The sequence below is a fragment of the Schistocerca piceifrons genome, chromosome 10 (assembly GCF_021461385.2).
Source record: "Schistocerca piceifrons isolate TAMUIC-IGC-003096 chromosome 10, iqSchPice1.1, whole genome shotgun sequence".
In the NCBI taxonomy this organism is placed as follows: Eukaryota; Metazoa; Arthropoda; class Insecta; order Orthoptera; family Acrididae; genus Schistocerca; species Schistocerca piceifrons.
The window spans coordinates 128,234,797-128,258,953 of record NC_060147.1 but is presented as its reverse complement, the minus strand read 5'-3'; the positions used below and the strand labels follow the sequence as shown (position 1 = coordinate 128,258,953).

Below are 24,157 nucleotides of genomic sequence, written 5' to 3'. Positions count from 1 at the left end.
ATACTTGAATTTGTGTTCAGTGTTGACAAATGGACCTCTTTTTTATTTTATTTTTATAATTTTTTTTCCCCAGGAATGCTTTTCTTGCTACAGTCAGTCTGCATATCTTATGCCCTATACTTCAACCATAGTCAATCAGTTTTCTACTCTGATAGTGAACGTCGTCAACTACTTTTAATGTTTTATTTCCTAATCTGATTCCCCTCAGCATTACCTGATGAAATTCAACTACTTTGCATTAACTTTGTTTTGTATTTTTTGATGTCCTCCTCATACTCTTTTCAAAAAACTATCCATTCTGTCAACAGCTCTTCCAAGGTATTTTCTCTCTGACAATATTACAATGTTATCAGCAAACATTACAGTTTTTATTTCTTCTCACTGAACTTTAATTTCCTTTACAAATTTTTCCTTGTGTCTGTTCACTGCTTCTTTAACATACATGCTGAATACTATGAGACATGGACTAAAACACTGTCCCATTCCATTATTAAGTACTACCTCTAAAGGGCACCCATACAGTAGTTTTGGATGGGGACGACAAGACTTGGGGCACGGAGTATTTTTAACATTTTGCAGGATAAATGGCATCTTTCAAATAGCCATTAAAAAGATCTAGTTTCGACCCTGTTAAGTACCTGCATAATACCAACTTTTCAATCAATTAACCCATTGGTTTATACAGCTGGCTCACAGCCTGCTGCAGGTTTCAAGTCTGTTATTACAGTGCCGGCTGTAAGATGGGCCGTGCAGCTATGCCTTCTTCTTAGTGTTTCTTCTTTTCTGTCAATAGATGGCACAACATGTTATATAACATTGGAAGGCTGAGAAATCTATTTAGCGATGCATAACGTACTCAATTTGTCTCGAAATTTTGTGAGTTACAAGCAATCTGTTTTGAGGGTTTTTCGGCAGCTGTGTAGTAGCAAGCAATGCCATACTATAAAAAAAAAATTCTCAGACAAGGAAATCAAAACTCTGTTGAATAAAAGTGACAGTGATGTGACAAAGGAAGAAAATTTTCTCTTACTTGATGGACATTTGGTTTTTCAGTTCATATGTTCTACTAAACAAAGCGACAGGGAAAAAAAACCTTGTTTCAATCAGTTTAGAATTCAGCTGGCAGGGAATATATTAGGTCTGCCAGGCTACTCTAGATCTGGACAAGCCAGGTCCACAGGAACAACTAAATGTATTGGTTACTGTCACTGAACACTAGTACTTGTATCACTTGATACAATACAGAATGATAGTCTCATATCAGTGTACAGTTGACTGTAAATTTTGATATATGTTACTGGCTTCTAAACCAACTCTTGCTTCTCGATCTGAAGTAAGATGATGCTGTTCTTGTAGTAGGTGGCAATTACAGAGGGGGGCAGAGTGGCGCTGCACTGTGACGTAAGTAATCTTCCAGTTGTTGCGTGCCTATGCTGACGCCTCTCGTTCATTGCTGTGTCGGGCAGCAACAGTTCTCACTTGCGATTCTGTTGTGAGGTACCAACTTGGACATGGGGACTTGTTCTTCAGATGATCCCATAGTTCTTTCTTAAGATTTTTTTTTCAGTAGCATGTTCAGTCCAGTCTGAGAACAGAAGCAAAATCAGAAAAAATATAGATGTGATCTCTCTCTGCACTATTGTTGTTGTTGTTGTTGTTGTTGTGGTCTTCAGTCCTGAGACTGGTTTGATGCAGCTCTCCATGCTACTCTATCCTCTGCAAGCTTCTTCATCTCCCAGTACCTACTGCAACCTACATCCTTCTGAATCTGCTTACTGTATTCATCTCTTGGCCTCCCTCTACGATTTTTACCCTCTACGCTGCCCTCCAATGCTAAATTTGTGATCCCTTGATGCCTCAGGACATGTTCTACCAACCGATCCCTTCTTCTGGTCAAGTTGTGCCACAAACTTCTCTTCTCCCCAATCCAATTCAATACTTCCTGATTAGTTATGTGATCTACCCATCTATCGTCAGCATTCTTCTGTAGCACCACATTTCGAAAGCTTCTATTCTCTTCTTGTCCAAACTATTTATCGTCCATGTTTCACTTCCATACATCGCTACACTCCATACAAATACACTCCTGGAAATTGAAATAAGAACACCGTGAATTCATTGTCCCAGGAAGGGGAAACTTAATTGACACATTCCTGGGGTCAGGTACATCACATGATCACACTGACAGCACCACAGGCACATAGACACAGGCAACAGAGCATGCATAATGTCGGCACTAGTACAGTGTATATCCACCTTTCGCAGCAATGCAGGCTGCTATTCTCCCATGGAGACGATCGTAGAGATGCTGGATGTAGTCCTGTGGAACGGCTTGCCATGCCATTTCCACCTGGCGCCTCAGTTGGACCAGCGTTCGTGCAGACCGCGTGAGACGACGCTTCATCCAGTCCCAAACATGCTCAATGGGGGACAGATCCGGAGATCTTGCTGGCCAGGGTAGTTGACTTACACCTTCTAGAGCACGTTGGGTGGCAAGGGATACATGCGGACTTGCATTGTCCTGTTGGAACAGCAAGTTCCCTTGCCGGTCTAGGAATGGTAGAACGATGGGTTCGATGACGGTTTGGATGTACCGTGCACTATTCAGTGTCCCCTCGACGATCACCAGTGGTGTACGGCCAGTGTAGGAGATCGCTCCCCACACCATGATGCCGGGTGTTGGCCCTGTGTGCCTCAGTCGTATGCAGTCCTGATTGTGGCGCTCACCTGCACGGCGCCAAACACGCATACGACCATCATTGGCACCAAGGCAGAAGCGACTCTCATCGCTGAAGACGACACGTCTCCATTCGTCCCTCCATTCACGCCTGTCACGACACCACTGGAGGCGGGCTGCACGATGCTGGGGCGTGAGCGGAAGACAGCCTAACGGCGTGCGGGACCGTAGCCCAGCTTCATGGAGACGGTTACGAATGGTCCTCGCCGATACCCCAGGAGCAACAGTGTCCCTAATTTGCTGGGAAGTGGCGGTGCGGTCCCCTACGGCACTGCGTAGGATCCTACGGTCTTGGCGTGCATCCGTGCGTCGCTGCGGTCCGGTCCCAGGTCGACGGGCACGTGCACCTTCCGCCGACCACTGGCGACAACATCGATGTACTGTGGAGACCTCACGCCCCACGTGTTGAGCAATTCGGCGGTACGTCCACCCGGCCTCCCGCATGCCCACTATACGCCCTCGCCCAAAGTCCGTCAACTGCACATACGGTTCACGTCCACGCTGTCGCGGCATGCTACCAGTGTTAAAGACTGCGATGGAGCTCCGTATGCCACGGCAAACTGGCTGACACTGACGGCGGCGGTGCACAAATGCTGCGCAGCTAGCGCCATTCGACGGCCAACACCGCGGTTCCTGGTGTGTCCGCTGTGCCGTGCGTGTGATCATTGCTTGTACAGCCCTCTCGCAGTGTCCGGAGCAAGTATGGTGGGTCTGACACACCGGTGTCAATGTGTTCTTTTTTCCATTTCCAGGAGTGTACTTTCAGAAATGAGTTCCTGACATTTAAATCTATACTCGATGTAAACAAATTTCTCTTCTTCAGAAACACTTTCTTTGCCATTGCCAGTCTACATTTTATATCCTCTCTACTTCGACCATCATCAGTTATTTTGCTCCCCAAATAGCAAAACTCCTTTACTATTTTAAGTGTCTCATTTCCTAATCTAATTCCTTCAGCATCACTCGACTTAATTCGACTACATTCCATTATCTTCGTTTTGCTTTTGTTGATGTTCATCTTATATCCTCCTTTCAAGACACTATCCATTCCATTCAACTGCTCTTCCAAGTCCTTTACTGTCTCTGACAGGATTACAATGTCATCGGCGAACCTCAAAGTTTTTATTTCTTCTCCATGGATTTTAATACCTACTCCGAATTTTTCTTTTGTTTCCTTTACTGCTTGCTCAATATACAGATTGAATAACATCGGGGAGAGGCTACAACCCTGTCTTACTCCCTTCCCAACCACTGCTTCCCTTTCATGTCCCTCGACTCTTATAACTGCCATCTGGTTTCTGTACAAATTGTAAATAGCCTTTCGCTCCCTGTATTTTACCCCTGCCACCTTTAGAATTTGAAAGAGAGTATTCCAGTCAACATTGTCAAAAGCTTTCTCTAAGTCTACAAATGCTAGAAACGTAGGTTTGCCTTTCCTTAATCTTTCTTCTAAGATAAGTCGTAAGGTCAGTATTGCCTCACGTGTTCCAGTATTTCTACGGAATTTATCACTATTATAAAATAGTAATGTTTTTCTTTTGATAATCTATAATTTGACTTCATGTTATCTATGGTTATGGAAATGTGTGAACTCTGGCTGTATTTTTTTTTTAAATGTGTGAAATAATGTAAACTGCTTCAGTTACTTTTTATTGGTATTTATTAACATGATGTGTTTCAGCAGCAAGTTGCCAATGCTGTCAACAAGAATGTAGTAGTAATGAAGATATAAATGTATTAAGCCAGTTGAATATGGGTGAAAACCCAAAATGTGTTGTGGCATAAATAAAATTATATAAAATAGTAGCTGGCTGTATTTCTTAAAGCTACTTAATCTGTAGCCATGGAGACCGTCACTCAGAAATTAATCTAATTTTGGCTTTATTTACAGGGAGATGGCAACATCAGGTACTACGAGGTCGTTGACCAGGCCCCATGGCTGCATTATTTGAACCAGTTCCTGTCTGGATCTCCCCAGGTGAAGAACTGGAAAAAAATTGACTTTACAAATCCTGCTTTGGCCAAAACTTGTAGATTAATTTTGCACAGTGAACAGTTTCTTGTGTAATAACTGGTTTAAAAGTTCACTGGCCATTTTTTTAAAAAATCTAATTCGACCTCATTTGCGTGAGAGGCATTCTTTTACGGAATAGTTTATTTTGATAACTCTGTGTACTAGAAAATTTTAGACTACTTTATGTTCTTATTATAACACTCAACACACAATACACGGTCCAGTCTCATTACTGTGACCACCTGGCAAAAGTCTAAATAGCCACCTTTTGTCCAGTGAACAGCAGTGGCCTTGGGTGCATAAACCAGGTGCCTGCTGTGGAGGTCCATATGCAGCAACATTCACTGAACAGTCATTGAGGAAACAGTATTGGGGGCCCACCTAGTTCATCTGGACGGTCAGTTGATCAACAGTTGCACCACTGTTTGACCATAAGTATCTTTGCACTCATCATTCACCTCTGCCTCTTATGGCCTGTGCTTCACTGTAGTTGCCTCGGCGCCAGTTTTTCGTAGCGCTTTTTTGCACAGCATACTTCAATCGCAGCTACATGCAAACAGTTTACAAACTTGGCCATTTTTGAAAATGCTTGCATCCTTGCCCAGAAAGCCAATGATCGTGCCCTTTTGGATGTCAGATAAACTGCTCCATTTCCGCATTATGGCAATGACTGCACCGTTTTCCATATCACCCATGACACGCTTTATATACCCTCCATTGCTAGTGCTGCCACATGCCATCTGTGAGTGGTTATTGTATGTTGGTGTCAAATGTAGGTGGTGGTCTCACGAATGTGATTGGACCCTGTACATCAAATTACCATTCTCATCCTGATCGAAACAAAGTATGAATATTACATATAAATGAACTGACCTGACACTACTAAACAACTTTCATCCTTTCCTCTAGTCCTTAACAGTGTGCCAGACTGTATTCCACCAACCAGTGTTATGAAGTGTTGACCAGTTATTGTATAACACTCTCCAATGTTATGACCCCACTAGGTAAGGAGCTTATAGGCAAAAAATTAAACAACACAAGGAAAATTAGTGTAGAACTGATTTCTGCTCTTTCTAGTTTTGTTCATCAGCTCTGATGTGGAATGTTCACAGGATGAATCGACACAAGCTTCACTTCTTCCTGCTGTTATGCAAGACATTCTTTATTTTTTCTAATGAATGGAAGCTTATTTCCTTACGAATGATGTAGCAGTAATGATGTCATGATGAGTAAAGGAAAAAAAAACTGAATATTACTACACTTCAGTATATCAGATCTCTCTGAACTTAAAAGTTTATCATTAAAATAGACATGGAGTCATGAAGTATGTATGTACACTTCTGGCCTTTAATTTCACGCCTTATGAAACACTGTCTTAATATGGCACTAGTACACTGGAGGTAAACGTAGACTGAAGATGGTGATTGAGATTATAATGAGGAACAGTGGCACATACACGTATCTAAGAATTGTTTTTGTTTCGATTTGTTGCAGCGTGGCTTGGGATTTATGCCAAAGAGAGGCTGTGATGTTCACCAGTGTGAGATTTTCCGGTTCTACAAGCTTCATGCAACAAAGGGGATGTGCGAGCCAATTTCTATGATAGTACCTCGCAAGGTAAGGTATGAGAAATTGCTGCTAGCAAAAAATTTCTGCTGTGCTTAGTCAATTAATTGTGTTATTGATGTATATATTTGGTATTTTCTGTTGTAACAATGACACATTAAGTTGCACATAGGCACAATTAAGACACTTACCCATAAACCTTCACCAGAAAAAGAAAAATACACACCATTCATTCACACTAGCAAGCACAGCTCATGCACACGACCACCAACTTCAGAACCTCATACCAGAATGCAGCTGTCGCGTGGAATGGAAACAGAACCTGGAGGTGGTGGGGAAGAGGAAGAGATAGCAGAAAACAGGTGTGGAGAGAGAGGAGTGTTGTCTGGCAGTGCGTACAGTGACTCTACTGCTGACAGGTGCAGCGTCGGGGGGTTGAGAGACAGGGAGAGCGGGAAAATGAAGTGAAAAGGAGAGTAGCAGGGAAAAAGTGCAGATATTTTGGTAGAAGGCAGCACACAAAGAGGGTGGGAGATGAAAATTGGGAAGAAGTGAAAGGACAGAGGGAGTGGAAACTGTTGGATGGAGGGTGTGGAGACAGTATGTTACCGTAGGTTGAGGCCGGTATAATTATGCGAGCGGAGAATGTATTGTAAGAGTTACTCCCATCTGTGCAGTTCAGAAAAGCTGGTTGTGGAGGGGAGGATCCAGATGGCTTGATTTCCATGCCTGCTTCATTATCTGAGCTGCCCGGATCCTTCCCTCCTCCACCAGCTTTTCTGAAATGCGCAGATGGGAGTTATTCTTATGACACATTCTCTGCTTCTGTAATTAACCCAGCCCCAACCTACGGTAACATACTGTACCCACACCCTCCACCCAACAGTTTCCACCACTCTCTTCTATCAGCTCCTCCACATTCTCATCTCCCACCGTTTTGTGTGCCACCCTCTGCCAATGCATCTGCCAATCTTTCCCTGCTCCTCTCCTGTTTCATTTCATTTTCCCCATCTCCCTGGCTCACAACCTCCTGATGTTGCACCTGTTGGCAGTCTAGTAAATGCACGCTCTGCCCACATGTACACTGCCCTTCCCCTTCTCTGCCCCATCCAGACTTTTGCTTCCATTCTGTGCGACAGTGGCATTCTGGTTTGAGCTGCCAGAGTTGGCGATTTTGTGTGTGTGTGTGTGTGTGTGTGTGTGTGTGTGTGTGTGTGTGTGTGTGTGTGTGAGTGTGAGTGAGTTGTGCTTGCTGGAGTGAATGAATGATGTGTGTTTCTCTTTCTTTTTCTGACAAAGGCCGTGGCTGAAAGCTTACATGTAAGTGTCATAATTGTGCCTGTCCGCAGGTTAAAGTGTCACCTTACATTACAGAAGGCTATAATTAGGCAAGCTTTCAGAGTCAGTGGCTCCTTCAGGCAGAAGGTTTGAAGGGAAAGGAAGAGGGATGAAGGAAAAGGGCTGGAGAGTCTAGGAAAGGGGGCAGATGTTGGAAAAGGCATTCAGTAATGTGGAGCAGGGGAGACTTACCGGGATTCTAATCCCGTCCGGTTAGTCTCACTTGACCTGCGGTTCTGATAACTTTTCTAAAGTCTGACTTTTTTTTTTTAGACCTCTCCAGTCCTTTTCCTTCTTCTCTATTCCTCCCCCTTCAACGCTTCTGCCTGAAGAAGTCACTCACACTGAAAGCTTGCCTAGTTATAACCTTCTGTAATGTGTGTGTCCTGCCACCGCTTGGTGACTAGATTTTTTATCTATACAGTTATGTTATATTTTCCTTAAATTGGTGATATTCCAATGTGGAGTTCCTATTGTTTGTAGTTTCTGTTGTAATATCCCTCGTTTTATTTATATATATATATATAAATACAAAGATGAGGTGACTTACCGAACAAAAACGCTGGCAGGTCGATAGACACACAAACAAACACAAACATACACACAAAATTCAAGCTTTCGCAACAAATTGTTGCCTCATCAGGAAAGAGGGAAGGAGAGGGGAAGACGAAAGGAAGTGGGTTTTAAAGGAGAGGGTAAGGAGTCATTCCAATCCCGGGAGCGGAAAGACTTACCTTAGGGGGAAAAAAGGACAGGTATACACTCGCACACACGCACATATCCATCCACACATACAGACACAAGCAGACATATTGGTCTTTAAATATGTCTGCTTGTGTCTGTATGTGTGGATGGATATGTGCGTGTGTGCGAGTGTATACCTGTCCTTTTTTCCCCCTAAGGTAAGTCTTTCCGCTCCCGGGATTGGAATGACTCCTTACCCACTCCTTTAAAACCCACTTCCTTTCGTCTTCCCCTCTCCTTCCCTCTTTCCTGATGAGGCAACAATTTGTTGCGAAAGCTTGAATTTTGTGTGTATGTTTGTGTTTGTTTGTGTGTCTATCGACCTGCCAGCGTTTTTGTTCGGTAAGTCACCTCATCTTTGTATTTATATATAATTTTTCCCACGTGGAATGTTTCCTTCCATTATATATATATATATATTCCACGTGGGAAAAATTATATATAAAAACAAAGATGAGGTGACTTACCGAACAAAAGCGCTGGCAGGTCGATAGACACACAAACAAACACAAACACACACACAAAATTCAAGCTTTCGCAACAAACTGTTGCCTCATCAGGAAAGAGGTAAGGAGAGGGGAAGACGAAAGGAAGTGGGTTTTAAAGGAGAGGGTAAGGAGTCATTCCAATCCCGGGAGCGGAAAGACTTACCTTAGGGGGAAAAAAGGACAGGTATACACTCGCACACACGCACATATCCATCCACACATACAGACACAAGCCAAGGCATGTTTGCGGAGGGAATGTAAATAAAACTTAATGGGGTCATTGTGGGGGTGTTGTGAGGGTGACATGGTGTTAGAAGGTGGAAAGTGTAACCTGAGGTGAAATGAAAATGAAAATAAAAATATATGGGGAGAGATAAAGGTGAACCGGAAAGAAACTGGAGATCTGGAATGAAAAAAGGCGCAAAGGTGTTGGTTACAGCTGGGCTATGTTGGACTTGGGTTGGTAGACAACGATGTGCATAAAGGTTAGGTGGTTGTGTTGCCGCCAAAACACGTTAAAGGACGGAGAAATTCGGGAAAATTTCGAAAAAACTGCGTGTAGTATATATATATATATATATATATATATATATATATATATATATATATACTACACGCATATATATACTACACGCATATATAATGGAAGGAAACATTCCACGTGGGAAAAATTATATATAAAAACAAAGATGAGGTGACTTACCGAACAAAAACGCTGGCAGGTCGATAGACACACAAACAAACACAAACATACACACAAAATTCAAGCTTTCGCAACAAATTGTTGCCTCACCAGGAAAGAGGGAAACAGAAAGAGGAAAATAAGACGACAGAAAAGATTTCGAAATGCAACAGTGACAATAACAAACGTAATTGTTGGATTCAAATTAATGATATCAATATAATGGAAGGAAACATTCCACGTGGGAAAAATTATATATAAAAACAATCCCTCTTTCCTGATGAGGCAACAATTTGTTGCGAAAGCTTGAATTTTGTGTGTATGTTTGTGTTTGTTTGTGTGTCTATCGACCTGCCAGCGTTTTTGTTCGGTAAGTCACCTCATCTTTGTTTTTGTATATATATATATATATATAAAATGGAAGGAAACATTCCACGTGGGAAAAATTATATTAAAAACAAAGATGAGGTGACTTACCGAACAAAAGCGCTGGCAGGTCGATAGAAACACAAACATACACACACAATTCAAGCTTTCGCAACAAACTGTTGCCTCATCAGGAAAGAGGGAAGGAGAGGGGAAGACGAAAGGAAGTGGGTTTTAAGGGAGAGGGTAAGGAGTCATTCCAATCCCGGGAGCGGAAAGACTTACCTGCTTGTGTCTGTATGTGTGGATGGATATGTGCGTGTGTGCGAGTGTATACCTGTCCCCCTAAGGTAAGTCTTTCCGCTCCCGGGATTGGAATGACTCCTTACCCTCTCCCTTAAAACCCACTTCCTTTCGTCTTCCCCTCTCCTTCCCTCTTTCCTGATGAGGCAACAGTTTGTTGCGAAAGCTTGAATTGTGTGTGTATGTTTGTGTTTGTTTGTGTGTCTATCGACCTGCCAGCGCTTTTGTTCTATATAATATATATATATATACGAGGGTTATTCCAAAAGTAAGGTCCGATCGGTCGCGAAATGGAAACGACTATGAAAATCCGATAAAGCTTTGCACAGATGTGTTGGGTAGTGTCTCTAGTATAACCCCAGTTAGCATCACGTCGCTCTTCTCATTTCTGAGCTCGCAGTGAGTGCGTAAAGATGTCTAGAAAATAGTGTCTGCCGCCAAGTACGAGGGCCTGGTGAGAAATTTCGCCTGAAGCTATGCAGCCAACATTACATAACTGTCGTGCTGTTTCGTCTTCACGACAATTCTCAGCCGCATTCTGCAGGGGCAATGAAGATGCTCCTGCATCGTTTTCAAATGGAAATGTTAGATTACCCACAATACAGTCCGCAATTGTCTCCCCCTGAGTTTCATCTCTGGTCACATGAACCGCTGTCTTTGAAGACAACATTTTGACACAGACAACGAGGTGTAGGCGAGCGTGGAGAATTGGCGGAAAGCACTGGCGGCTGCCTTCTATGATGAGGCTATTGAAAAGTTGGTACAACGCTATGACAAAAGTCTCAGTCAGAACGGCGACTACGTAGAGAAGTAGCTGAAAGGTGTAGCTAATTGTTACAAGTAAAACATTTCTGATGTTCACCGTGGTTTCAATTTGGCAATCAATCGGACCTTACTTTTGGAATAACCCTCGTATATATATAGGCAACCATAGGTTGCGAAAGCTAGAATTTTGTGTGTATGTTTGTGTTAGTTTGTGTGTCTATCGACCTGCCAGCGCTTTTGTTTGGTAAGTTTCATCATCTTTCTTTTTTTATATATATATATATATATATATATATATATATATATATATAAAAAAAATAGAGGGAAACATTCCCTCTTTCCTGACGAGGCAACCATAGGTTGCGAAAGCTAGAATTTTGTGTGTATGTTTGTGTTTGTTTGTGTGTCTATCGACCTGCCAGCGCTTTTGTTTGGTAAGTTTCATCATCTTTCTTTTTAGATATATATATATATATATATATATAGCATGTCTGCTTGTGTCTGTGTATGTGTGGATGGATATGTGTGTGTGTGCGAGTGTATACCTGTCCTTTTTTCCCCCTAAGGTAAGTCTTTCCGCTCCCGGGATTGGAATGACTCCTTACCCTCTCCCTTAAAACCCATATCCTTTTGTCTTTCCTTCTCCTTCCCTCTTTCCTGACGAGGCAACCATTGGTTGCGAAAGCTAGAATTTTGTGTGTATGTTTGTGTTTGTTTGTGTGTCTATCGACCTGCCAGCGCTTTTGTTTGGTAAGTTTCATCATCTTTCTTTTTAGATATATTTTTCCCACGTGGAATGTTTCCCTCTATTATATATATATATATATTTTCCTCGTTATTGGTAACTATTGGACCAGAGTTATTTTTATGTTGAGCAATGGAGCTGTTGTGGAGATAGACAAATTTGCTTAGAAACTGTCCTAGTTTCACAAAGCAACTACTGCAATATGCCTACAGTTTTGCCTTTAAATTTGATTGTTTCTAAGATTTTGAGCCGACTCAAAACCAAGAATATTAATATTAGCAAAACATATATGCATTATAAAATACTAGAATATTAATCAACAGGCCCCAGATCTACTCCAAACTGTGCCCACAGTTTTGGAAATTTGTGCTTGTTGTGTCAGCATTGCTGCATCTAAATTAATATGAGAACAAATACACATAGGTGACAGAAGTTCTCGGGTACATCCTAATACTGTGTCTGACCTAGTTTTACTTGCCATAGTGCAGCATCTCGACATAGCATGGACTCGACAAGGCATTAAAAATCCCTTGCAGAAATGTTAAGCTGTGATGCCTCCATAACTGCAAAAGTGTTGCTGATGCAGAATTTTGTTCACCAACTGACCTCTCAGTTACGTTGCATGAATGTTCGGTGGGATTCATGTCACGCGACCTGGGAGGCCAAATCATTCATGAGAATTGTCTGGAATGTTCTTCAAATCAATCACGAACAATGTTGGCTCGGTTACATTGCGCATTGTTATCCATAAAAATGCCATAGTTGATTAGGAACATTGTTGAAGTCCATGAACGTGGCTACAAATGGTCTTCAGGTAGCCAAACATAACCATTTTCAGTCGATGATCGGTTTGGTTGAACCAGAGGATCAAGTCTGTTCCATGTAAACACAGCCCACACCATTTTGACAACTTGGGTTCATGGCTTTGTGGGATCTGCACCACACTCAAACCCTGCCATTACATCTTACCAACTGAAATTGGGACTCGTGTGACAAGGACACTGTTTTCCAGTCATCTGGGATCCCACCAATATGGCCAGGCGCCCAGGAGAGGCACAGCAGGTGATATTGTGTGTTAGCAAATGCAGTAGCTGCCATAGCCCATTAATGCCAAATTTTGCCACACTGTCCTAATGGATACATTTGACGTAAGTTCCACGTTGATTTCCGTATTATTTCACACAATGTTGCTTGTCTGTTAGCAATGACAACTCTACGCAAATGCTGCTGTTCGAAGTTGTTAAGTGAAGGCCGTCTTCCACTGCATTATCTGTGGTGAGAGGTAGTGCCTGAAATTTTGCATTCTTATACTCTTGACACTGAGGAGCTTCGAATTTTGAATTCCTGACATTTTCCGAAATGGAGCTCCCAATCATCTAGCTCCAACTGCTGTTCCGTGTTCAAAGTCTATTAATACCCATCATGTGGACATAATATCATCAGAAATCTTTTCATATGAATAACCTAAGTACAAATGACAGCTCTGCCAATGTGCTGCCCTTAAGTACCTTGTGTACGTGACACTACCTCCATTTGTATATGTGCATAACGTTATCGTATGACATTTGTCACACTAGGGTTTAAGCTGTGTAAGGTGAGACAATTCACAGTTGATCATCTCTGGGCTCAACAATGAGTTATAAGGCTTCTTGTTTGAGAGCACACAATCCAAGCTCTGTAAGGTGAGACAATTCACAGTTGATCATCTCTGGGCTCAACAATGAGTTATAAGGCTTCTTGTTTGAGAGCACACAAGCCAAGCTGTGAAAGTATAATTTTTATATGAATTTCTTGGCACTGTTTTGTTATTGCAATTCAGTAGCAGCTTTCTACAAAAGGTATAGTAAACTATTAGAGCCATCTCAATCTATTGTGCTTAGTGAAGTCCACCTGTCCAGTCATCAAATAATATTGTGATAAAATCCACAATCGCAAGGAGAGTAGTAGTTATGAAGTGAGCGAAAAAGCGAACTTGAAACTTCCAATATAATATCCATACTCAATACTTAAAGCAGTATTCTATATATGGTAATTAAGGATAAGTACATTAAGTTTCTTCTGTTTCATTTCATTTTTATTTCTTTCGTGGATCAAATGGGTTCAGTATTTCATAGCATTGGTGTGTGGGAAGGCTGTACTACGTATCCATCAGTAAAATAAAATAAGTATTTCAGTAAACAAGAGCTTAATATTAGTCGCAGAGTGACATTGTTGTTCTCAAAGATAATGGACATTGCTAAATTTCAAACTGTATGTCTTTTTGGTTTTATGAATAACTACAGATACCCAAGTTAAACTGTGTGCTGTTCACAACAAGCATATTGAGTTTTAAAAATTACAATTTTGATTGAGAAGAGAATGTATCCCACAGATGAGAGATAAGAGTTTTTTACTAACATTTGAAATTGGCAACTGAATAACAACAGTGGTTGTAATACATTGGTTAAATTTGGTTATAATTTCACTTTGGATTCAGCTGACTTTATGGCTGCTGGGAGCTTAGATCTATGTTCTTACCCGCAGTGTGCCTGCAATCGAAGGCGGTCATTGTGACCTTACCAGAACTAATGTGAAGAACTTCAGGTTTCTTTGATGGGGGAGATGTGGGACATTTCCTCGGGCTTGAAATGATGACACCAAATAAGATCAAGGTGACCTCCTTTGACTGCAGGGATCCTCTTCTTGTTGAGCTCCTCGTGCATGGAATCACAGTCAATGCGCAGCACTGGGAAGACACTTTGCAGAAACTGCAGGATGCCATAAAGTCAAAATGCCGAGGAATACTTTGGGACACAATCATCCTTTGGCATGATAACACCTGCCCCCACACTGCCAATTGGACAAAGGCTACAGTGCAACGTTTTGACTGGGAAACGTCATCCATATAGCCTGGATCTTCATTTTGGCATCTTTGGCAACCTGAAGAAAGATGTGTGTGGATGCCAGTTTCAGTTGGACATGGAATTTCAAAAGTGGGTGCAGTTGTGGATTCGGAATCGATTGAGAATGAGGCTGTGGCTAAGCTGTGTATCCACAGCATTCTTTCTTCCAGGAGTCCTAATCTTGCATGTTTTGCCGGAGGGCTTCTGTGACGTTTGGAAGGTAGGAGATACGGTAGTGGTACAAGTAAAGCCGTAAGGATGGGTCATGAGTCATGCTTGGGTAGCTAAATTGGTAGAGCACTTGCCCATGAAAGGCAAAGGTCCTAAGCTCGAGTCTGGCCAGGAAGTTTCAGGAATTGATTGTCTTGGCTCACAGTGGGATAAAGATCTTAACGTGTGTGTGGTGATTACTTTTGAATTGAACCATTCCATGGTCCCATTGTGGCAGGTGTTCAGTTTTCATTTGAATGCCTCTTATATATATCAAACAACTCTGTTTGATTGGAGAATTAAGGAACAGAAACTGGATTTTGTCCAGCCAAAGTGTTACAGAACAGTAATTAAAACATTCAAACAACGGAAAATGCAGGATGGAATGTAACAATATTATGAGAAGGAAAGTTGGTACTTACTGTACGCCGAGTCGCAGATAGGCACAATGAAAAGACTCCCATTCAGGCCTTTGTCAACAATACACACACTCACACAGTACACACACTCACACTCTTGCAAATGCAACTCACACACACAAACTGCAGTCTCAGCCAACTGAAACCACACTGTGAGCAGCAGCACCAGTGCATCATGGGAGAACAGAGCGAGGTGGCGCAGTGGTTAGCACACTGGACTCGCAATCGGGAGGACGACGGTTCAATTCCGTCCCCAGCCATCCTGATTTAGGTTTTCCGTGATTTCCCTAAATCGTTTGAGTCAAATACCGGGATGGTTCCTTTGAAAGGGCATGTCCGATTTCCTTCCCCATCCTTCCCTAACCCGAGCTTGCGCTCAGTCTCTAATGACTTCGTTGTCGACGGGACGTTAAAACAGCACTAACCTAACCAGCATCATGGGAGTGGTGACTGGGTGGGGGTGAGGAGGAGGCTGGAGCAGGTAGGGAGGGGAATAGTATGGCGGGGGTGGCAGATAACGAAATGTTGCAGGTCAGACTGAGGACAGGTGGAATGTGAGGAAGGGAAGTAGCAGAAAAGGAGAGATATAAAAAGACTGGGTGTGGTGGTAGAATTATGACTGTGTAGTGCTGGAATGCGAACAGAGAAAGGGCTGGATGGGTGAGGACAGTGACTTACCAGAGGTTGAGCCAGGTGGGTTACTGGAACGTAGGATGTGTTGCAGAGAAAGTTCCCACCTGTGCATTTCAGAAAAGCTGGTGTGGGTGGGAAGGATCCATATGGCATAAGCTGTGAAGCAGTTATAGAAATGAAGGATATCACGTTTGGCAGCATGTTCAGCAGTAGAGTGGTCCACTTGTTTCTTGACCACAGTTTGTCAGTGGCCATCATGCAGACAGACAGCTTGTTGGTTGTCATGCCTATGTAGAATGGAGCACAGTGGTTGCAGCTTATCTTGTAGACTACATGACTGGTTTCACAGGTAGCCCTGCCTTTGATGGGAGAGGTGATGTTAGTGACCAGACTGGAGTAGGTGGTGGTAGGAGGATGTATCGGATAGGTCTTGCATCTAGGTCTATTACAGAGGTATGAGCCATGAGGTAAGGGATTGTGAGGTGGTGTTGTGTAAGGATGGTCAAGTATATTGTGTAGGTTCGGTGAACAGTGGAATACCACTGAGGGAAGTGTGGGAAGGGTAGTGGGCAGAACATTTTTCATTTCAGGGCATGGCAAGAGGTAATCGAAACCCTGGCGGTGAATGTAATTCAGTTGCTCCAGTCCTGAGTGGTACTGAGTTACGAGGAGAATGCTTCTCTGTGGCTGGACGGTGTTTTGTGTTTTAAGCAAAACTTGTTATTGGAACTGAAATATTTTGACCTTGTGCTTTGACTTAATTACATCAAATGATTCAGAAGGCTTTTCTTAGTGTCAATCTGAAGGTGACAATTTCTCACGCTTTGCGGGATTTGTTTATGGAAGCATCCCTCTCCCCTCTTTGGTGTGTGTGTGTGTGTGTGTGTGTGTGTGTGTGTGTGTGTGTGTGTGTGTGTGTGTCTCACCCGTACATTTTATTCTCTACCCTCTCACCTTGAAGAAACTGCTTAAAAAATTACCAATACCACACACTAGCTCTTTTGTTCCATAGTTGCAAAATACCCTTTCCTTGTATTTGAGATTAGATTAGATTAGAGTGGAGTAGAGTAGAGCAGATTAGATTAATTTCATTTCAGTTTTCCTTCTACAGACCTGGAAAGAGATGATTCTAGAGATGATTCTTGTGGGTCGGACAATGCCAGAAAGTGTAATGTAAAAACACAGAATATTTGAACATAATACTCACTACCCTGATCATTTGTCAGGTGATTTTCAAGATATGCGATTACATTACAGTAAATTGAGACTGCTAATATTTACAGAATTAATACACTGTCAGAATGAAACATAGTTACACATTTTTAATAAATTTTTTTACACAAAATACCTGATCGTGACTGTTCTGACCAAGTGCTGCCAAAACTGAAATTTAGCAGACATTTTTACTTAAGTTGGTCTAACAGTCCCCGTCAAAATATTCATCTATATAGTAGAAGAAGTTGCGTATCAAAAAGTCTGTCAAACTCTGTTTGAATTGTGCTTTATCTGACACCAACTTTTGAACTGCTGTTTGTAGATATTTAAATAGAGAGAATTTATAATTGCACTAGGATGGAGTATGACGAGAGTGGGGACTGAAGTAATTTTGGCACTATTTTTCAGAGCGACCAGTTCCAGGATGACCTGTACCCGGACACGGCAGCTCCAACACCGGCGCTCTCTGCCCAGGAGTGGCTGAGTTTCAAGAACAGGAACCCGGTGCTGATGTCAATGAAGACAGGTGAAAAGTCAACAAAAGCCGCCGAAGACACAGTGTGCCCTTTCCAGGACTGTAAAGGTAGCTCACAACTGCACACACACGCTACCACTCGTACTGGAGGTGGCGGAGCGTCGACGGGTGGCTGAGGTGTCTCGTCTTTCATGTCCTGTCGCGGGCTTCTCTCCACTTTTGTGAAGTTGTTTTGTACCCGGTTTTGGTAGGTGGGGGTTGTGTCGAGCAGTTGTCGCATCTCCAAATCCGTCTGTGCCCTGTCTATATTTAATCGGTCTGCTTTCTCCTATAGGCAGTTTATATCAGTTTAAGATCCTGTACTGTTTATTATGTTTTTCATTGGTGTGGAGTGTGATATCTTTGTAACAGTGAGTATTAATTAGAAAATTATACCTTTTTCTGTTTGAGGCTTAGATTATTGGAAACATTCAAATGATGTGATAACTGGTACAGTGTGTCGTAGAAAATTGTTGGCTGAAACACCATCAAACAGTTTTCAGCTTTTTATTAATATCTGTCATTTAAGTGACATGGACAAGACTACTGCTGTGAGTTATTGTTGTCATGATCTTCAGTTCACAGACTGCTTTGATGCTAGTCTATCATGGGCTGTTCTCGCCATGCCTGCATAACTGAGGCAATTTGCAAAGTGTGTCCAGAAATTAATTGTTTAACAATCGAAAAGACAATATATTTCCAAAAAATTTACAGATTCACATATATATGTCCGACACTATTTTTTCGTGTAGTCACCTTTCTTTTCGATACAGTTAGTGCGGCGAGGAGTGCGCTTTCTGATACCTTCCTCAAAAAATCCTCCCACTGCCCCTTAGCCCATTATTTGACACAACTCTGGACCTCGTGGTCGACAGAAAACCTTTTGCCACCCACGACAAGTTAACAAAAATGACCAATGTTTGAAAATATAAAAATTGAATAGATAAAAATTACTCGCCAAGTGATGGCATGGGCAACCACACTTGAATGATGTGGAAATGTGCAATCTTTCAAAGCCAGTGACTCCTTTTTCTGGAAGAAGGATTAAAGGAAAAAGAAGGGTCAGGGGAGACGTACAGGCTAGGACGAGAAGGAAGTACTGATTATTGGGGACTGCACTGAATGAGATTTGAAAACCTCAGAGCTTAAAGGTGGAAGATTGGATAATACACAAGACAGAGGTTATATTGCATACAGTGGATGTGAGGGGCAGGGGAAATAGACAGGTCAGAAAATAAAAGATATAGAAAATTAAAAGGTAGTGAAGAAAGGAATAGTTGGTGAGCAGAAATACAGAGACCACATAAATTAACGCCAGGAGGGCGGTAAGAACTGAGGACAAATAACACCTGTTCCCGCATGTGGAATTCTGAGAAGCTGGTGTCAGGAGGGAGAATCCAGATGACGAGGTGAAACAGGTACTTCAGTCAAGACTGTCGTGTTGCAGAGCATGTTCTGCAATAGGATACTGTGTCCGTACCCGTTTGTCCTAACTGATAACTTTGTGGTAGTCACACTAGTAAAGAAGGCTGAACAGTATTTACGTAACAGCTGGTACATATTGTTACGACTACCACCTAGTTATCAGTTAGGATGAATGGCCATCCTCAGAGGCTGTGTACTGATAGTAAATACCCTGGTACAGAACACACTGTACAACATGACAGTCATGACTTTGATACCTGTTTCACCACACATACAATGTGACACCAGTTTCTAAGAACTGTGTAGGTGAGAACTGGCATTACAACTGTGCTTGGTTGTCACCATCTTCCTCACCTAGATGTGCGTCAGTTTATGTATTACCAGAATTTCATTTTAGTATCCTACCTATTCCTTTTCTTCACTCCCCTTTTGTTTGTCTAAACTCTGTCTTGCCAATTATCCTATCCTCCAGCTTTAAGCTCTCAGGTTTTCAAATCTCATCCAGTACAGGTACTAACAATCAGCATTTTATTCTCATCCTGTTTGGTAAGTCTCCTCTGACCCGGAGTGCTAGGCGACTTTTCTAAACCTTACCAGTCTTTTTTCTTTGTCTCTTGTCTTTCCCCTTCAACCCTTCTGCCCGAAAGAGCCATTGGCTCCAAAAGCTTACATTATACTTGTTTTCTCCCATACAAAACTTCAAATAGATGAAAAGATGAAAGTGCCGGATCAGATTTGTGAGCAGGGTGCTTGATGATGTCCCAAATACCTGAATCCAAGAGTTGGCTGTGCGGAGGAGTGCATTTTCATGCAGCAAATGTATTTCCTTTGTTGACATTTACCTTCTTTTGTCCAGTATCACCCCTTTCTTTCTTTCTTTCTTTCTTTTTTTTTGTAGGGCTTCACAGTACTGTACAACATTGTCTTCCCATGGGGCAAAAATTCACTGAACAGAATCCCTTTGTGATCTGAAAAGACAGAGCTAATTATTTTTCAGGATGAAACAGTTTTTTCAATGTTTGCTTGCTTTTGCTGTTTTGCCTCAAGAGTGTAACAGACCACACTAGTTTTGTGGTCAGGCACATTAGTCAAAGAATTATTTATCTTCCAGTTCAAGGGGCTCTTGAGGTTAGTGTGGAGATGCAATTCTGTTGACCCGTTTTTTATGTGAGTTGCTTTGATACAACCTCTGACATGGTTTTCAGAAACAGGGTTTCAGTAATGATTTCATGCAAAAGAGGTCTGGATTTCTGGAAACACTGCATTCATCTCGTGTCAGAGTCAATCGCCGGTCATCACAAATCGTGTACTTGATCTGGTTCACCATCTCATCAAGACACTATAATAAGAGTTCAGTAGACTGAGACAAATGTGTGTACCTTCTGCTGCCAACACCTTGTTCTGGTAGGCATTGTTGCCAGCTTTGTCCAAAAAATATCCCTTTTAGGGTTAGATGCTCATAACTCTTACTTTCTGGACATGCCTCGTACATCCTCTTCAACCTTTTCATCATAATCAAACTCTGGTTTTCCTTCACAATTTTTTAAAAGTAGAAAAAAAATTAGAAGTTTGGGTGGAAGAAAGGGAAAGACAATATGAGGAAACGAGGAAAAGGTGGAGTACTAAAACACACACACACACACACACACACACACACACACACACACCACGCATGTGCACACGTGTGTGTGTGTGTGTGTGTGTGTGTGTGTGTGTGTTCTGGAATATATTCTTTGCTATTGTGTGGAGAAATTATATATATTATATATTTAACATATGAGGTGGAAGCCACACCCCCAGAAAGTCTTCCCACCTGTTCTTTTGACGCAGCTGTTTTGTGCACAGGTAGGCATTCATCCGAAAGAGAGCTTCCTGTTTTTTTGTTGTCCTGTATGGTCAGCCACGCACACTTCCTGTCTCAGGACAGGACACACACACACACACACACACACACACACACACACACACACACACACTGTTAGCACATGGGCTTGTATTTGGTAAATGGAGCAAACCAACACAGCTGTGACGTGTTTGAGATTTCCAGTGGTGTGAATGTGCTGAGGTGTACATTATTTATGCATTAATTCTTGTTTCCTTAAGTAGTTTCAGGTGAAAGCGAAATTTGAGAGGCTACACCCACCTTCACGTTTGGTAACTAGCGTAGGCCGTAAGTTCATTTTGCAAGTGTGAAATAATACTACTTTTTTTAAAAACTTTGATTGTGCTGTTTTTCTGAAATTAACATTTCGAGTAAAATTCTACACTGAAGGATTTGCAGGCCATTCACGATGATTGAGGTACTTTGTCTAACTGCATCTTCTTCATGCATGTAAACAATTGTTTGTAATATGACATCAGTATTGAACTGAACAGGAAGTGGAATAGGTTCCCTTTTAAATAACTGAGAACAAATAGTTTCCACTTACATTTATTGACAGACTGAATATCATTTGTTCCTGAATGGCTTCCTGCTCAACAATTTTCCTTTCATCAGTATCTGTTATACACTGGACAATAGTTCCTGTAACATCCTGATTGATTCCATGATGTCTCAGATGTCCTCGGTTATCTAGCATGTGTATGGATTTTCAGTCTAGATAATGTCTTAGTTTCTTTGGACAGGTAACAGGTAAGTGGTTTTTGGCTTTACAGCCGCCATCAGGTGTGTAAGGTAAACAAAAACTGAGGTACTTTAGAATTTCTGAAAAATGGACCTAGTACACCTCTCACATGTTTCTGTATTCATCATCTTCAGATTCTCATAAAAGATCCAAAACTGGATAACTGAAACTCGTTTAAAGGAGTGAAAAAAGTTGTAATCAAGACTTATGTGAGTAATTGTCAGTTAAGAGAATATAGTTGCATTTCTCTATTGAGAATTATCATCTTTTATCATTAAGACTGGCACAGTTGTTCGACCACTGCTTCCTCCACTATCATCATATTTGTTTATTTTCGTTCCCTTCTAAAATATTTGGAAACCTCTTTGTTTAATGGCAAATTAAAAAATTCGTAAGGAACACAGTTCCTCTGTCTTGTAACACACAAATAGAATGCTGTTTTCGAAATAGCTGTGCCAGTACGGCTCAGAACACTGCCATTTTCAAGGCATTCAGAGGAACCCTCATAGTGTGCCAAATTGCTGTTGAAGTTCATGTAACTGTTACTGTTTCTAGTTTTGTCTGTTGAATGAATTATTTTTCACAAGTAAAAATTCGTTTTCAGTTAGTTGTGTGGTATACGAGTATCAGTGTTCCACTATCCCAGTGGTGTATCAACTTTCCTTTTGTGTGATGCTCTTATGCCAGCACTTCAGTCAGTTTTGATAAAGATGTCAGGGCAAGCTAGTTATAATAGGCATTAGGTAGCAGAAATTTCACTGTTACTAACATTCTAATGTTAGTTTGCTGATCTGTTCACTTGGAAGGTTTTTCCATTATTTAGTGGTGACAATGGTAGTTTGCAACTTAATGTAATTATTTTGACCCTGATCTGCTTGTCATCCTGTTCAATGCATTTTTACTGAATTTTGAGTATTTTGTAATAAGATTCAGTGTGTGGTCCCTTAGTTTGTGGTGATGTTGCAGTGTGTATGCTTCAAACAGTAATTAGTTTAGTTGATACTAATGTATGAAGCACTGAACACTAATTTAAATTGACTAATGCGATTGTTTTATGAACTGCTGACACAACACATAAATGACACCAGTTATCTTTAAGGTATTGTTGTGATAAGACTTAAACCAGTATAAAACAATTAAAGAGAAGTCATGGGCTCCACAGATGCTTGTTAATTCTGTGGAATAAAGCCAATAGTGCAGTAAAGTGGGAGTTTTTGATAGTCAATTAGGTTTTGGCTAAAATTAAGCGTAAGGCTACATCAGGCAGTTTTTCAAATACTGCTTCTAGATCAGCATAGAGTCAGTCATGTATAGTCAACAGGGGGATTTTGGTAACAAACTAGAGGTGACAAAACAGATGTCTTTTTAATTCTGAAATTGAAAACTTATTATTTTGTGTATGTAACACTGCCTGTAGTTGTGGTTCATTTGGGGCGTGAGAGTTTACTTCAAATTCCTAGTTATAAAAATTTCTGCCTGCCCTTCTCTCATAGCCTGCCATCTGCATTACTCCTCAAAACATCTGTAAGAGCAATGGCACCTTAACCAAGTTACTTTCTCTTTGTCTTCTGTCAGATCTAGTGCTTCCCACTTTTAAATTAGTTTTGCCACCATATTCTAGCATGTTGCAAGGATTGTCTATCATCATGCCATATTATTTACTATTTTACAAGATTATTCTTTAGTTTGCCTGCATATAGAGTATCAATAATCATGAAGTGACAACTGGTGAAGCTATATCCAGCAATAAAAATTATCTTTGCTTGCAGAAAATTTGTTGTAAATTATTGTTCTCATTCTGATTGTTGTCACACAGAGTTTAATACACCAATGGGGAAAAAATTACAATAAAAATTATGTAGAATAATGAAATTTTGTGAATACTTTAATCTAGGCATCATATTTAAGTGATTGACATTGCAACATCACAGGTTAATGTAAGCACAAGATTAAGCCAATGCAAATGAGAAATGCTGACAAATTAATAACTGGTATAACTGCCAGAATGTTGAATGTGAGCATGCAAACATGCATGTTTTTTGCTGTATAGGTGCTATATGTCTGTCTTTGGGATGGAGATCAGTGCCCACACTTGGTCAGTCAATACAGGGACAGTTAACGCTGTTTGTGGATGACGCTGGAGTTGTCATTGTACGATCCCATATGTGCTCGATTGGTGACAGATATGGTGATTGAGCAAGCCAAGGCAACAAGTAGACACTCTATAGAGCCTGTTGGGTAACAGCAGTATGTGGGCCAGTGTTATACTTTCGAAAAACATCCCATGGAATGCTGTTCACACATGGCAACACAACATGTCGAATAAACATATTGGTGTACAAATTTGTAGTCGGGGTGTGTAGGGTAACCATGAGAGAGGTTCTCCCGTTACACGAAGTTGCACCCTGGACCATAACTCCAGATGTAGGTCCAATGTATCTAGCATGCAGAGAGGTTGTTTGTAGGTCGCCAGTGGCCCCCTTCTAA

General features: G+C 41.4%; 1 protein-coding gene and 1 non-coding gene across 4 annotated transcripts in view; both read left to right on the top strand.

The window, feature by feature from the left end:
- The window catches only part of LOC124718945 (coronin-2B-like), a 126,443-nt gene that overhangs the window by 65,494 nt on the left and 36,792 nt on the right, over positions 1-24,157 (top strand). For 2 of the 3 annotated variants that reach the window (XM_047244611.1, XM_047244613.1), the window contains exons 8-10: positions 4,629-4,715; positions 6,246-6,368; positions 17,516-17,690. In XM_047244611.1, the coding sequence (XP_047100567.1) occupies positions 4,629-4,715; positions 6,246-6,368; positions 17,516-17,690 (385 nt within the window). The remainder of the gene's footprint in view (positions 1-4,628; positions 4,716-6,245; positions 6,369-17,515; positions 17,691-24,157) is intronic. The other variant, XM_047244612.1, reaches the window with a different exon arrangement.
- On the top strand, positions 15,447-15,519 carry Trnaa-cgc. The gene has a single exon. It is a non-coding gene; the product is annotated as a tRNA-Ala (tRNA).